This window comes from Cyanistes caeruleus, chromosome 4 (genome assembly GCF_971803275.1).
Source record: "Cyanistes caeruleus chromosome 4, bCyaCae1.hap1.1, whole genome shotgun sequence".
In the NCBI taxonomy this organism is placed as follows: Eukaryota; Metazoa; Chordata; class Aves; order Passeriformes; family Paridae; genus Cyanistes; species Cyanistes caeruleus.
The window spans coordinates 21,931,833-21,947,778 of record NC_141704.1 but is presented as its reverse complement, the minus strand read 5'-3'; the positions used below and the strand labels follow the sequence as shown (position 1 = coordinate 21,947,778).

The following is a 15,946-nucleotide window of genomic DNA, read 5'->3' as shown; positions in this document are numbered from 1 at the left end:
GGAAGTTTTTAGCTCAAATTTTACTTCTTTCCTCTGATGATTTGTTTTAGATTCGAGATTGCAACAGAAAAAAAATACTAGAAATGTAAAAAACCCCTTCTTTTGTATGGATGTTTGCTTTACTAAATAAAGGAGATTAAAAGTATCTGGTATGTGCTCATCATTTTAGATAAGGGAAAGGTTACCACATTCTGTGAGAAAGCAAATACAATACAAATTATGAGAAAGGAATCTGGAATAAAATGAATTGCCAATAATTGGAACTGTTCTACACATCCCCATTAATGAGAGATATTTACCTTGTCACTACTTAGACTAACTGTGAATGCTTTGCCTTGTAATGAATTGACAGGATTCAGACAGAAAAGGATGGTTATTAATCAGTCAAGTCAATTCGCACTTTGAGAGCCTTTCATGCAAGAATAAAAATAAAAATGTAAAATAAGTATTAAGATTATGTTTACTGTAAGATGTATAATAGTGTTCCATTTGTTTCCTTGATCAATTTTTTTTAGAAGTCATATTAGAGGGGTAACACTAGATTAACTGTATGAATGTGTCAATGTAAAAATAAACCTCTTTTTATGAGAAGTACAAATGAACTTCAATTGAGATTCACAGTAGTCATAAAGATTTTTATTTCTTGCTCTTAGAAAGGTTACAATTCATAATTAAAAATCCCAACTTTATAATCTAATTTAAAATATAATTTTTGCTTATGACTGGGGAAATTAAAGTGAGAACATGATTTGAAGGTGCTGCAGTCCAGAATACTATTTGTGACTTTAGTACAAGACAGTATAATTTGTAGAATTGAATATTCTCGAAGCACAAATGCTAGACAAGTTTTGAAACCTTCCATCATATCCCCTGTTTTAGTAAGTAAAGTCAGTCTGAAAAAGGAGAAACTTTTCTGAAGAGATAAAATTGAAAACCACCATTAGATTCGGCCTGTGGGTTTTGCCAACTCTGCAGAACCTGAAATACTTGGGCACATTTCCCATATCTAAAAGAGCCGTCTCTTACTGTAATTATCTTAGATAAAGTATTAATCTACTAAAACCCATCTTTCTGCAATTGGCTGTAGAATAAAATTTGAATTTAACTCTGAATAAATTTTGAGACTCTCATCTGAAAAACATTATGTAATGCCAACAGATTGCCTTCTTTTGCTATGAGAGACACAGATCTTGTATGTTAGTTTGCTAACTGACATACAGAAAATGTAAGTTATCTAGCTCAAACATTGGTTAAGGATAAAGCATGAGCTGCTTCTGAAAAATAAAATGAAGAATTAGAACTTAGCTAACTAACACACTAACTACATTAGAAGTCTGTTATAAAGGTTGTAAAATTCAACTGCTGACATGATGAAATTCCAGGAGAAAGTATGATCACATTCTGTCATCTTTTTATATCTGTTCCTTTTGTGTGCTCTCTGACACTGTACTTAAATATATGACAACATTCTAACAATAAAATAAATAAAATAAAGTATAATAAAATAAACATAGACAAAAATTTCCCTGTCATTTTCACTCTTCAGGATAGCAGCAGCTGCCTTTGAGCTCTTTAGCATTTGATTTTATCCTATGGCTTCCTGCATTATGTTTTATGCAAACATTGCTTTACAGAGAGACTGAAGTTTCCATATTGTGCAGGTTTTCCAGGGAATTGCAGAGCCTGGCACTGTTATAACCCTGCTTAGCAGAGCACAATATCTCCACTCCCACAGCTCCTCTGGAGTGTGGGAAGCTTTCCTACCAGATGCTCCCCTAGATTCACCTTCATATGTGTATGATCCTGGGAGGTCGTACCATTTTCCCTTGATAACAGGACAACTGAAATACTAAAAGTTTTAGGCTTCAGATATTAATTTCAGGATTTTTGGACTTGAACAGCACAATGAATATTTAAAGCCCCATTTCCACTGACTTCAGCTAATAGCTGTGAGTGGCATGCACCCCTAAGAAATCAGATTCCAGTTTATCAAACTGGACACAGGATAACATACCATCAGTTACTATAGGTGGAAACATTTCAGTCTCTTAAAAGGAAGTTCTTCTGTGCAGCACAAATGGGAATAAAAGCCAGTTTCTTCCAACTAACCCTCAACTATTTTAACTGCAAATTATTCCTTTGCCTTTCTGATGATACTGCCCATCATCCATCACATGTTTCCAGTCTCTTCACAAATGCAGATTTCCTTGATAACACAGTTCAGAACCACAGCTGCTTTAGTTGTTCATTTAAGCAGGTGGGAATCCCTCTTGAAAAAACAGCAAATGACCACTTAATACTTATACTTACCAGGAAGTCAAGAGAAGGCTGCAGGGAGTGCCTGGATGATGGCTCTTCATAACATTAATAGTTCCTGACAGTTCACACTAACAATTCTACTTGCAGGTGTTCTTTCCCCTCCAAATAAATAACCTTTTCCTTTCTCTCACTACAATTCCAGTGTTTCCTATAGTACCTCATCAATCTCTTCAATGGTTATTGAAGGAATTATTAAATTTTTATTTCATTTCACATATAATAATGGTGGAGAAGTCCGAACATTACAGGGCACAGTTGGTGCCCTAACTTTCCTTAACAAGTACCTAGGTAATAATCATTATAGCTAATAGGTATAATGAAAGAAAAGGCAATTATGACTGATCTAGAGCATTTTTGATGCAAAGAACTACAGTATCTGCCTGGAGAACAGTCACAGCAGTGACCCTGAAGTAAAATGTAGAAGTGAATCACAGTGCCAGGAAATGAGTATTCAAAATCAATCTGAGGAAGCAACCATCAGCAGCAGATGGAAGGGATAATGGTTGAACTAAATTATTGACAACAATATTTGTTTGTGTTCTTTAATGGTCAGACAAGACTAATGATATAAACCAGTACGGAAAACTGAACTGGGGGGTTAAGAAGACCCTCTGAAGACCCCAGAAGAACAGTTCCTTGCCAAGACAGCCTCTGGGAAAACACAGGAGCATGATAAGAGGAAACATTGGAGCTTTCTCCTTGTTGTTGGATCTGATTGCACTTTAACTGGGGTTGCAGAAAGCATGAGCCTAGCATTACCAGCGACCTGATCAAAAATGGGAACTTCTCCTAGCTGCTTGGAATAGGTACATGGCAGCACAAACCCCCTGATATGTTTAGGGTGGAGTTTGCAATTGAACCAGGTGATGTGCAGGTGAATCTGCTGTACATCATTCTTTGCTGATGTGGTTTGAGTCAGCCTGCCTCCATGGCTGCCGCTTGACCAGCCTGCTGAAGAGGGCGGACAGCAAGCACCGTGCCTCCCTGCATCCTGCACTACTGCAGCAGGCTGAATACCTTCCAGCAGCAGGGAACTGAATCCACACTAGTGGGCTGGATCTAGACAAAGATGTGCCACCATCGTCAAACCATTCCACAGGTGTTTGGTGAGTGCAAATGAATGGGACAGGAGGGCATCATGCTTTAGTACAAACACTTATCTCTTCTCTCCAGCTCCTCTCTACTCCAACTTATTCATGTCAGCTGAGTCTTCCTGCTCTCTCTACATTATCCCATTTCCCTTATGTATTTCCTGCCGTGCTTTGAAGTTTTCTCATCTCGGTTCCAGCCTCCAAGCACAGTAGCTCCAGTTCCCACAGTGACTCCATGACTGGTTTCCCTCTCTTTCCTCACAGTTCCTGGTCACCAGCCACAGGTCTCCATCCAGCAAGTGTCATTGTAATAGTCCTAATCATTTGTGTCTGAGTTTCACATAACCTAAATGAGGGATGAGATTGATACCTGGGAAATTTAAGCCCAACTGATTAACACTTTGACAAAACTTAAGTCAGTTTGGTTCTTTTTTTACAGAAAGCATCATACACAGGAAATTTTGGCAATTACTGTCTGTATACAGTGGGCAGAATACAAACAGGAGGAGACTAAAAAGAAACCTAAATAGCATGGACAGTAAGTACATTGATTGCTTTATAACAAAAGATACAAACTTGCTTACTGTCAGCAACACTACCTCTTTTTCTAGGTGGGCTGAGAAATAGTCAATTAGACTATTAAAGGAGTCAGATAAAGGAGGTGTCTTCATGAATAGTCTATTCCACATAGTTTTGGTGTTAGACAGAAAAACATCCTTAAACTAGCATTCATACATAATTTTTTTTCCAAGAGAAAAAACATACAGCAAACAGAGAAAGGAAATGGAGATTATGTGGCATGTACCACTCTATTCAGGTATATAATGAATCCTATTTTAATGGAAAAATATGTTTCTACTAAATATTCTTTAACAAAGTGCCATAAATTGCAACATTCGAAACCAGTATCTAAATGAGACTCTACTCTTAGTTCTGCATTTCAGACATAGCTCATCATCTGTCTTTACACACCACTGAACTTCTGAAATGAATGTTATTCCTCACTAGTCTGAACTTTTTGTATAAAATGAAGCTATAACACAATATCATACTATAAGAAATGTTCTAGACATTCATAATGTTTTACAAACTTTATGATTTTAGATACACTTTGTTAAAACACAGGCATAGTGAAACAAAATAATAAAATAATAAAATAGAGACAGCCAGGAAATGGACACTTACCCACAGTGCTTCATGTGAGGTGGTTTATCCATTCTCACCGCCAGTTTAATTTTCAGGTCACTGTCCTGGCTGTTTTTGGGAACTATCATTTTATGCAGATCAGGAGACTTCGGGCTATTGGATGTTGGATATAACACAACCTGTAAGTCATGATAAGAAAAACTTCAGCAAATTGATTAAAAAAAACCAACTTGTATTCTTTAATGGGAACATCTAAGCAGTGAAGATTCTTGTTGCATCTTCTCCAATATGAAAGATGACTAAAAAAGATTTCCTAAATCTAATAAACCAGCTGACTCAATCTCATTATAATAGACCAATTTCAAAAATTAACTCCTTCCTTCTCTTACAAATAGGAATTTTCATATTATGAGTTAATAAAATTTCCTCCTGTTAATACATTCTGAATTAACATTTTTTTTTAAAAAAAGGAACAGTTGGCATTTCAAAAGGATCATGTACAATTAAATAGGTACTTAAACTTCTACATTATTCAGTGCTCTGCTGGAAACACCCTTTTGAAGCGATTGGCCCTCAGTATTGCTCCAGAGAAGATAACCAAAGTATATATCTTGTTGCTGTCTCTAATTTTTGATCAATAGCATTAATAAAAGTCAGTGAAAGTCAAAAAACACAGAAATTGTAGACGAATTCCAAAGCACCTCTCCAGCAAATGGAATATAATAATTGTAAGCTATTATGTCCAATTCACGTGTGATATGACACAAACCTTTAATCTACAAAAATAGACATAAAAACTCCCAAACCATTGAATTTTAAATATTTAATTATTAAAGCAATTATATAAATTTCTTGGAAGTTTTATGAACAACGAATTTTAGATTAGTGTTAGCCACATGCCATTAAACATTTATTTACCATCCAAAAGTGTATCCATTTATTGCCAGTACAATTAAAAATTACTGCTTCATCAAATCCTTACCCACAGTGACATATTCAGAAGTTAAATGCTGCGGAAACATAACTTCCTTTCATTCTCCTTATAAGCACTACTTTTGAATCTAGACTCTGAAGTATTCTAAGATATTAGGATTTGGACTCTAAAGTATTCTAAACATACTACTTGGGAGACTTTCATAACATTCAGTGTGTTCTGAATTACAATTACCACAAATTACCATTATCATTTCAACAGTAATAACACTCTAAAAAGGATCATTCTTCACATCTTTCATTACTGGAAAAATGAAATTAATCATTATGTTAACCATCAAGTTAATTTCTTACACATAGTACTTGTGTCATATATATATCTAAACCACAATGTATTTTCCTCTTTGTTACTATGAAGGTTAAATTAAGGATACTGTCCAAGCAAGTATAAATCTAGAAGATGTTATTAAGACAGAAATATTACAACAGTGTCATTCAGATCTAATCATCTGAAAAATGGCACAAGTGGAAAGCCTTCAGCTTTTCTTCTCAGTATTTTGCAGAAGCACATTCCTGCATCCTGTTAATATCAGGAGCTCCAGTCAAGCAGAGAAATATAATGCATCACTCCTAATCAAATATGCAACCTTTGTAAAACCAGTGGAAGAATTAACCTGTCAGATCTATTGAGTACATTCAGTACCTTTTAAAGAGATGGCAGAAGAATCAGTATATTTGGATTTTAGCAAACCAGGAGGTTACTTCTTTTCCTTTTTGCAAATGCACAGAAACCACTATTTATAACAGAGCTTATTCCTTCTCTCTGGTTTTCATTCTGAGTAAAAGGCATTCCTTAAATAACATTTAAAAACATTATGAGCATGGAACCTTTGAGTTCTGATGTCTCAAAGGGAAAATTATTTTTAGTTTATTTACCCCTTTAACTACGAGATTATATAAACAGAATTATTATACATTGCTTGCATTTAATCACTAGGCCTTCACATAGGTGATGCTAAGAATTTTTCCTTTTCTACAGTCTGTAGTTCTGTTGTCCTGTAACACATCTCATGCATCTCAAGTGACATCTTTCTCCTGTCAACTTCCTGAGTTTTTAGAACATTGATGAAAATAAAAGCAGACAAGGGTATAATTAATTTATATCTGTGGTACTGACAATTCCTTTTCTGAATTTTTAAAGGACTGTTACAGAGCTTCAATTTCAAAGCTCTCACAAAGAAGTATCTGTCAGACTATTTAAGTATGCACTGTGGTGGGTTTGTATTACACTTTGTCATGCCTTCCAGATTTAAAAAATGACAGCTTGAAAGAACTTTGTAATCAAACTTTTTGTTACACAAAAAAACACACACAAAGCATTTTTAAAGCATAAATTATCTTTGTGATAACCTTCATACTAATATTGCCCTTAAGGGCAATGATAGCTACTGTGTACACAGCATCAGGTGGCACAAGCTGCAAGCTCCCACAAAATCACTGAAACCAAAACTCTTGGCAACTTCTCGATAAGAAAAGTAAAAAACTGCAGAAATTACTATTAAAAGTGTTCTTTCCACTATGGAACACTGTAATGTGAGGTCAATGCCATTGTCCATGGAGAAACTTCCTAATGTTACTCTGTCTCAGATTTCCTTCCAGCACTGCTTAAGGATTTAAATCTTCTGGTTGTTTCATAATCTACTTCAAAAAAATGAAGTGGTATCTACTCAAATGTCTTCTCTGGCAGATATAAGAGTCATCTAGAGGATACCTTCTCTGTGCCTAAAACTTTCATAAATTTCATAAAATTCCTACTGAATAATATACTGTACTAAATTGTATACTTCTGAAGTTTTATTTTATTTTGATTTATTTTATTGTACATTGTCCTGGCTTAGCATTCATATACCTGTGGATAGCACCATAGTAGTTTATTCAGCAGCAGCACAGAGAATTATGAGTTTTTAGTATGGGAAAGTGTTGATCATAATTATACTAACAGGTAATCTACATTAAAAAGTATAATGAACTATTAATGACTAGATAGCTGCACAGCAAGCATAGCTGCTGTGCATTGCATTGCTTCAACTTATTTAAGGCAAATTAATAGTATCAGAACAGTGTGGGTTGAGATAATTCAGTAAATTCAATTGTCTCATAATCATTAAAAAATACTTGACTAAGTGTTCTAATTATATCTAGCATTACATTTCCTCAGACCACTCTGTAACTGAAAAAGTGTCAAGTTCACTTTATGCCTCTCCTCATCTGGATGTAAAATAAACACAGAAATCTTAAATATTATAGAGCCACACTTGTAGGCATTTGTGCAAAGTGATGTTCTCAAAATATTGTTTCTGAGTTGTGAATGACTCAAAATGTTTCTCTCTTGAGCTTAAAAGATGACAGGTAGGAAGACGTTGAAGCTAATATCATTTGACAGCATAACTAACCACCATTTTGTGATTCCATTATTTATTTAGTTCCTCAGCTGGATCACAATAGAAGTTAATTTAAATACAACTGAGCCAAACAGTCAATCCAGACAAGTAACTATTAATTCTACTTTTGGCCCATTGATCACATCTTCTTTTAAAGGTATGAAAGAAAGATTGAGCTGCCCAAAGTACTCTAAAAGCTTGAACAAACCAAACTGGGGGCATTCTTGCTTTCTCAGAGAAGATAACAGAGCAAAAGTTTCGGAGTCAGAAGCACTGTGAAGAAGTATCTCCTATTGGTACTCCGTGTTGAGATAAAGCTCTCAAGATAGCCATTGTTACACAAGTGGTACACAATGTTACACAACTGCAGTTGTCCTGTGGTCAGAAGAATATGCAGCCTTCAAAAGGGACTAATGAAGGCATGAGGTAAACAGACTAGCAAGTTGTAAGCACCTCGAGAAAAATCAGGAGTCAAGATATACTCTGCATTTTCCCCCACCTGACACTTGTGGCTGAGTTCCAGCCAACTTGTGTCCTCACGTTCTGGATGCTCTCCAGCACCCTACTTCCACCAAAACCCATGATATTCAAGTGTTGAATCCAAGCAATGGAGTTACCCACCCTTCTGACCCAAGTGCTTGAGATGAGATAGATTTTTCAAGTTGGGATGATCTAAGACACATTTTGAGATCTCAGACTCTGGGCAGCAGACCTTGGTACTCATGGTAACTCTGAGCCAACTATGCTGAGTTTTGGCTCACTGTCACAAGCAAAAGAGATGAAAGTGAAGAAGATTTGCATCTTCATGCCCTGGCTGAAGAGGCAGGTGATATTTAGCATGCTATTATCACTACATATCATTATAAAATCATTATCTTGCCTTCAGTACAGAAAGTACCACAAAAAAAAAAGACACAGCCTATCCACAGTTTCCTCTTCATAACTCAGCCTGGGTCATCTTCAGAAAGCAAACCAAACCTCAGCCTAGCCCCATCCCCAGGGAGGCTCCTGATGCATGGGGCTGCCCTGGTGTCTCCCAGTCCTGCCCTGTGCCCTGACACCCCAGGGAATTGCTCCTGCTTCTGGCACCCCTATCCTTTCTTCAAACTCTATAGTCTCCCACAGGAAAGCTAGAAAATGTTCTGAGACAAAAGTTCTTGTGCCTGATGTGCTCTTTCAGAATACAAATGGTGCTACAAATGCTGGCTTTTTGCTGCTGACCAAAAGTTCATTTCCTTTTTTATCCTATTCCATACATAGGATGAAAAATTTTAACCTCATATTTTAAGGTCTGGCTAAGTTACAAACGGTTGAGAACTGAATATACATCATGTGGTCTTAATCATAAGCAGCTTTGTGAAGTCTGTTCAGAACAAACAACACACTCCTCATCATGCAACAAATCCCTCCACAAACTAGAGAAATGAAGCTCTCTAACTCCCAGGCTCTACCACAGACATTTCTAACTCAATTTGTGATTTTTTAAAGCTATGAAAAACAGCCAGTGCCTGGCACATAAGATCACACAATCAATCAACTGCATTTGTTGGAGGTTTTATCATGCAACAGGATTAATTAATACAGTATAAGGATTTGCTTTCATGTTTTAAAATATACCAACTTGAAAAGATGCCAGTGCAAGCAGAGAGGATAGGCAAAATTTAAGTTACGAAGCAAGTTATGAAGCAAGCCCATTTTCATTGGGCACATGCAAATTTATGCTGCTGATCATTCTCTGAACAAACATTATAGGAAAATCTCCTAGTTAAATATGGTGTTTCACTGATTTGAAAACAGTTGTAGAACTGTAGAAATTATTGAAGCTGGTTTGGGATATGAAATGATGATTCGATAAACCTTTCAGTGTTACGTTGTTCGTATAACTCTGGCCCCAGCCTCACTTACGGGACACCTGGCTTTGACAGAAATGTCTACTGACTCTTTTCAAGGTACCTTCTTCCCTAACTTGAAAGTTTGGAGCCATTCTGTGCTATGCCAGCCCCTTGCCCAAAGACTGGCTGATGTCAGAAAGCCAGCAGCTGCTGTCAGTGTGACAAGAAGTTCCATGGAATGCCCTAGAAGCAGCCTGCCAAGCACAGCACTGCCCTCACCTTCCCTGAGCATTAAGTCATGACACCCTGATGCCAGGAGGACGAAGAAAAAGAATCTCAAGAAGAGGCTTAAAATTGGAGGTAGAAAGAGGAAAAGGAGATGTCTCTCTTGAGAGTAATTCCCTTAGAAAAATTACCACCTTGGGAACCCCTGAAGAATGTGTTAATAAGAGCTTGATCACCAAGGGGTTTATGAGTTTTCTAGGAAAGCTCTATCATCTCACCTATTTACTGTTCTCTTGCTTTTTGGCTATGACTGCATCACAGCTAAAACACCGACACGAGGCTTTGGGTAACCGGTGGTTAAAAAGAAACAAAAAACAACAGTGAAACCAAATAGGCACATGGTGAGAGAGCTATCTACAATACTGCTGATGAAAAAGAACTGGGAAGACTTCAAAATTTATACAATCAACCTCTGTTGATGGTGCTGGCTGAACATTTTCCCTAGCAGGTCCTAGCAATTGATAAAAGTAGTCTTTGAGTCCTTCCCGAAGAGCCTCTCCCCCACATCTAAGAGAGACAAGGCCTGAATGCAAAGTATCTCAAGCATTTTCAGCGAGAGGCACTCTCAAAGAAGCTACCGAGACCCCCCTGTTAGAATGGAAACAATAACACTCAGACATCACAGAGCCCTGACAGGCAGACTGCCTGGGGGGCGAGAGACAAAGCAGGAGTGGAAACAATCTCTTGTAATTCTCCAAACTTAAAAAAGAAAGACAGAAGAACTCGGGCCTGAGAAACCTCAATAATTTCAAAGTGCGATGGAGAAACACAATCCCCAGGATGGCAGGCTTTAAATTAACAGTCACAGAATGAATGTGTCTCTGCTCAGGGGATCTTTGAATGTGGCACAGAAGATAAACAACATGCCCAGTGCAGTCGACATTCAGAAACCCATCAATCCTGAGTATAGGTACCTAGCCAGTACTGCTATTTTATAATTTTAAATCAAACACAGAATAACAGCACTAATGGAAAAAAACCTAAAAAGCATAGCTGCACAGCTAATTATTGCTGGCTGCAGCTGTGACAAGCAGGCTGTGAGACAATAGTTCTCTTTTAATTCAATAGTCAGAGCACCAAGGCTGAAATATTCTTATATTTGAAAAGTATCAGCAATCAAACACCACCTGCTGCTCTCACATTGTGTCCCCATGTGTGCTAAGCACACACAAGGGCTGTCACTTTGAATTACTAGAACATCTCTATACACCAAGTACTGACCAAGCAAAAGCGGTGTCAGGTCCCTGTGTTTCAAAAACCACCGGGCATATTTTCCAGAAGTAGTTACACCAAACTCTGAAGGCTTCTTCACACTTTCTCTGCTGTTTCATGTACAAATGCTAACATCAATTCTGCCTTCTGTATGCACATACAAAAATTATTCAAGTGGCCTGATCAGTATCAGTCACATAAAATCTGTACCACAAATTTCAAAGATATTTGACTAATGTAAATTCTTAGCATCTTTTCATAAGAATAAGTTTAGCTTCAAAGATGCAGCCTGCTTCACTTTCTAGAAGTTAAAGTAATGGGTTCTACTCACTGCATGTAGGGGTCTGCACAAACACAGACACAGCCCACTCCAAAAGCTCATGTTCTGCAGAACCCAATCCAAATAACATCCTTTCCCCTTTTATGTAGCACACATCTCTGTTTTTTATTTCAGTGAAAACTGAATTTGTACAACTGTTCTCCAGTTTTTGTAGAATGGAGAATAAAAGTTAAGATTTATTTTTGTTTGAAAGCGGTCAAGCAGGAAACAGGAAGGCAGAAGAATATCCTGCAGCAAGCAAAATCTTATCTTGGAATTCACTGGATGTACTGGTATTTTTGGAGGAAGACAGTTATATCAGACAAGTGACACAGCAAGTACTACTCCCTTTCAGCTAACCACAACTCTGAATGCTTTGAAGGGAAAAGATGGTAAGTGCAGACATTAGCTCTTCCATCACTTGGTGCTGACCTGGCGGCTTCTGCAGCACAGGTTGTGAGGCCCCAGCCTGAGCTTTCAAACATGGAGTACATAAATCTGTAAGTATCATCTGTCCTCTCTGCTGAAAGCAGAGGCCTTTCTGATCCCTAATGAGCTAGTTATTTCTGGAAATGAGTGGCCTGCTGATACCAGGGTCTACATCTTAAGTTCATAAGTTAGAGAGATCACCATGCACTGATGGGTTCAATGGAAATGCCTTCTCCTCTACAGTACTGGGGAAACCTTTGCTGGCTCCATATTTCATACCTTAGATCTCTTTTCCTAATAAACTGACCCCTTGGTGGCAGAAGAAACCTCTTGGTATGTGACAGAAGTTCAAAATTCAAATAATGTAACTTTATGCTGCCTTCTGTTTCTAATCATAGATTAAAAAGAACAGAACCTGCAGAATAACTGCAAGGTATTGGAAATGCAAGCTTCAGTAATGCACAAAAGTTGTATCAGGTCAAGACACACACTTTTAAGAAAGTACTTGACAGATGAGAATTAATGTCCACAGTAAGCCTACTCCAGAAGGGGGTAGGTTTGAGCTGAATTTCTAAGTACAGGAAAAATACCAGTAGGAAGTATCTTCAGACCTTTTCCAAGGATAAGAAAACTAGCTGGATCAGATGTACTGCTGCAAGTCACTGCATTGTAATGACCAGGCATATACTTGCCAAACTTTATAAAAATTAAGCTTATCCAGTGGGATCCAATATCTTTTCAAATGCTACTTGAATTTAAGTCTCTCAGACCTGAAAGTAAAGACATCACCAACAAAAAAAGACTGAAAGCGAAGATGTGTACCAGAAAAGTACATAGTAAATATAAATGCAAACTATTTTGTAAAAATTCTTTCTAATCTTCTCCCAATCTCCCCTGAAGCTAGCAATCACCACTCAGAGTTACTCTGGTCAAACCAGAGAAGTTGAGAGATTTCTTTTTCTACTGAATTAAGGATCTGATCCCTTGAACTGGAAGTTGTCTGTCAGCAACCACAGGTGTTGCCAGCCCTGGGAGGTGCAGGACAGACATCCAAACAGGCCACTGCACAGCCAGCATGCCCTTTTCATGTTATTTTTCACTGCTAAGGACCATATGCAGTACACAGGGTCATTGTGGGAGGTTTATTTTTTACTGACTTATCTTTCTCAGAAGGTATTCTTTGGCAAGGATGTGGATGTTTTTGGTAAATGAGGAGTGTATTATAAAACAGAAAAGCAGTATCCAGGCATCTGTTGGGTACTCCTGTTTGCTATTCCAAATCTCAGCACAAGCTTTAATGCACGGGGGGAAAAAGATGATGGCCTTTATCCTTTCACACAAGGGAAAAAAAAAAAAAAGAAATTCTATCAGCAAAAAGAAATTATTTTAATAGGCTTATTCTGGTACAAACTGCAAAATCCCAGACCATCTGATAAAAGCAAGCAGACTCTACCAAAGAATACCAGGAGTGTAAGAATCCGAAGGAGCTTCCCTCCCTCATCTTTTATAGATCTTGCTTTGTCTCTGGGAAAGCTGGGTCAGACTCCAACAACAGGGCACTGAGGTCACTATAGCCTCTCAATTACCTATTTTTTTCTCTTTCCTCTCACCCCTCCCTCCCAACCAATTCACTTTCTTTAAACTGGTTTGACCAGCTGACAAACACAGATGTGTCAGAAGGCAGCCAGGAGTGTGCAGGAAAAGAGTAAAAACCACACAAATCAATCATCTGTGGCCACAGGACACAAGTCAGGCAAAAGCTATATTCAATATTTTACACTTGAAATGTATTTAGTCTTTAAAATTAAATTTGAAATCTTTTTAACTTCCTGTCCTAGAAACTTAGAGAAGCTGCAGTGTAAGAAAGCAGACTAAGGGTGGTACTTGAAATTTGGCTATTTGAGGTTGCAGACACAGAGGATTTTGTTAAAATCTGCCACATATATATGCACACATATATACTTAGCCTTTTTATATTGATGGTGCTTCTTTTCTTCTCTGACTCCTTGGCAATGAGTATGCTGGCTATTGTTCATAACCACATAGTCCCTCCTCCACTGTCTTTCACCTTGGCCCTTGACTTCTCTTTTGCTTCTTTGAAAGGACTGAGCAAGAAGGGACAAAGACAAAATTTCTCTGCATTTAGAAACCCCATGCAGTTTCTGCAATTTCATCCTTTCAGTGTCTCTTTTATTGTTCTGAATCCAGATATTGGTGACTCTGCCCAGTTGCACACCGGTGGCTCCTTTGTACCTGTCACACTGCCTGCCTGGCTTTTACCAGGGTGTGACCCCCGTGGGAACCTTCCCCATGCAGATCCCACCCACACCTTGATCAAGTGACCTTGGAAGCCCCTTAGAAGGATATGAGATGAGGCAAGAAGAAGTAGAACTGAAGACACAGTCCTGACCTTAACAAGTGACACAAGGTGTGAGAGAATGTCCTGTGCTCAGAGGACACAAAGCACAGAAGAGCCCTGCTCTTTCCAACAAATTGTGCTTGCTTGAATGAGAAACAGCCAGGACTGTAGAACTGAGCACTAAAATGTGAGCTACCTTCCACATACTACATATCAGAGGTGAAAATTTCAACAGAAGAGGGGGAGATTTGCAGACCCTCTCTGCCTCATTCACCCTACCTTCTTCTTTCTATGATACATTGCACTCTCTAGTTCTTGATTTTGGGCTAAGAAGGATAAATTTACAGAATTTGCAGAACTGTCTGAGTTGGAAGGGGCCCAGAAGGATCATTGAGGCCAGCTAATAAGTGGATGGCCCATATGGTGATTGAACCTACGACCTTGGCATTATTAGCACTGTCCTCTCACTAACTGAGTTAATATCAGATTATCCTGTCAAGATAGGGAAAACACAAAAATTGGAGGAAAAGCTCATGGAGTACAAGAATAAGGTCTCATTTTACTCTCATATATTATCTCTCACTCCTCTCCCATTCTGCTCCATCCTTCTACCACTTAAGTATTTCTTTCCCTTTCCCTTTCCCTTTCCCTTTCCCTTTCCCTTTCCTTTTCCCTTTCCCTTTCCCTTTCCCTTTCCCTTTCCCTTTCCCTTTCCCTCTTTCCCTTTCCCCATTGTTTGCTACATTTATTACACACCGAGTCTTACCTCTCTCTCTTTCACTCCTAATTTGAATAGTTAAACACACTGGTATATCATGCAGAAATTAATATTTTAAAGAAGACAAAGAGAACCACCAGGGACGCCTGATGTCAGTTTCTGAAAGGTAATTGAAGTCAACCTACCATGTTTTGAACACTGGTAAAAGTCACCTTTATATGAGAAAAGGAGTTTGGTAGAGCCACAGCAAAACTGGCTGCTACTGAAGGCCTTATACCATTTTATGTCATGTTTTATCAATATTCACACTTCTACCCATCATTTCTCACATATTTCTCTTCTCTGCACATAATACTCACTCTTCCCAGTTCTTTATCTTCAAGTGCCAGCACCCCGGTGCTTTCTGTAAAGAGTTTTACTTTGACAACAGGCCGAGGGTGAGTAGTGGTGAAATCCCCTTGGGTTCCCCACCTGCAACAAACAAAACAACAAAATTTAACTGGGGCTGAGCACAGGCCTGAGAGTGATAGGACTGTAATCTCCTCTGCAGACTATTTATCAATGCTCTTATAACTTAATTTTCAAGCTTTAGGAGGAGGAGGGTGGGAAAGAAAAGGGAGGTACATTTTTGAACATTCAAGATCAAATATCCACATAGAAAAAGTGGCTTTTCTCTGTGATAAAACAAATCAGGGATTTTCGGTATGACTTTTGTCATAAAATATCAATCTAAAAAATTTTAATGGCAAAACTCAAAGAACAGAAATTATACCTACAAAAAAAACCAAAAAAAAAACCAAACAGGAAGGAAAATAAAGAGACATCTATTTTCTGTGAAACATATTCACTATCTTCTGCGTAC

General features: G+C 38.0%; 1 protein-coding gene across 8 annotated transcripts in view; it reads right to left on the bottom strand.

Annotated features, from left to right (window-relative positions):
- CADPS2 (calcium dependent secretion activator 2) overlaps window positions 1-15,946 on the bottom strand; it is a 283,784-nt gene that overhangs the window by 130,062 nt on the left and 137,776 nt on the right. For all 8 annotated transcript variants that reach the window (XM_086886988.1, XM_086886989.1, XM_086886992.1 and 5 more), the window contains exons 7-8: window positions 15,444-15,555; window positions 4,596-4,735 (exon numbers count right to left, since the gene is read on the bottom strand). In XM_086886988.1, coding sequence (XP_086743114.1) covers window positions 4,596-4,735; window positions 15,444-15,555 — 252 coding nt within the window. The remainder of the gene's footprint in view (window positions 1-4,595; window positions 4,736-15,443; window positions 15,556-15,946) is intronic.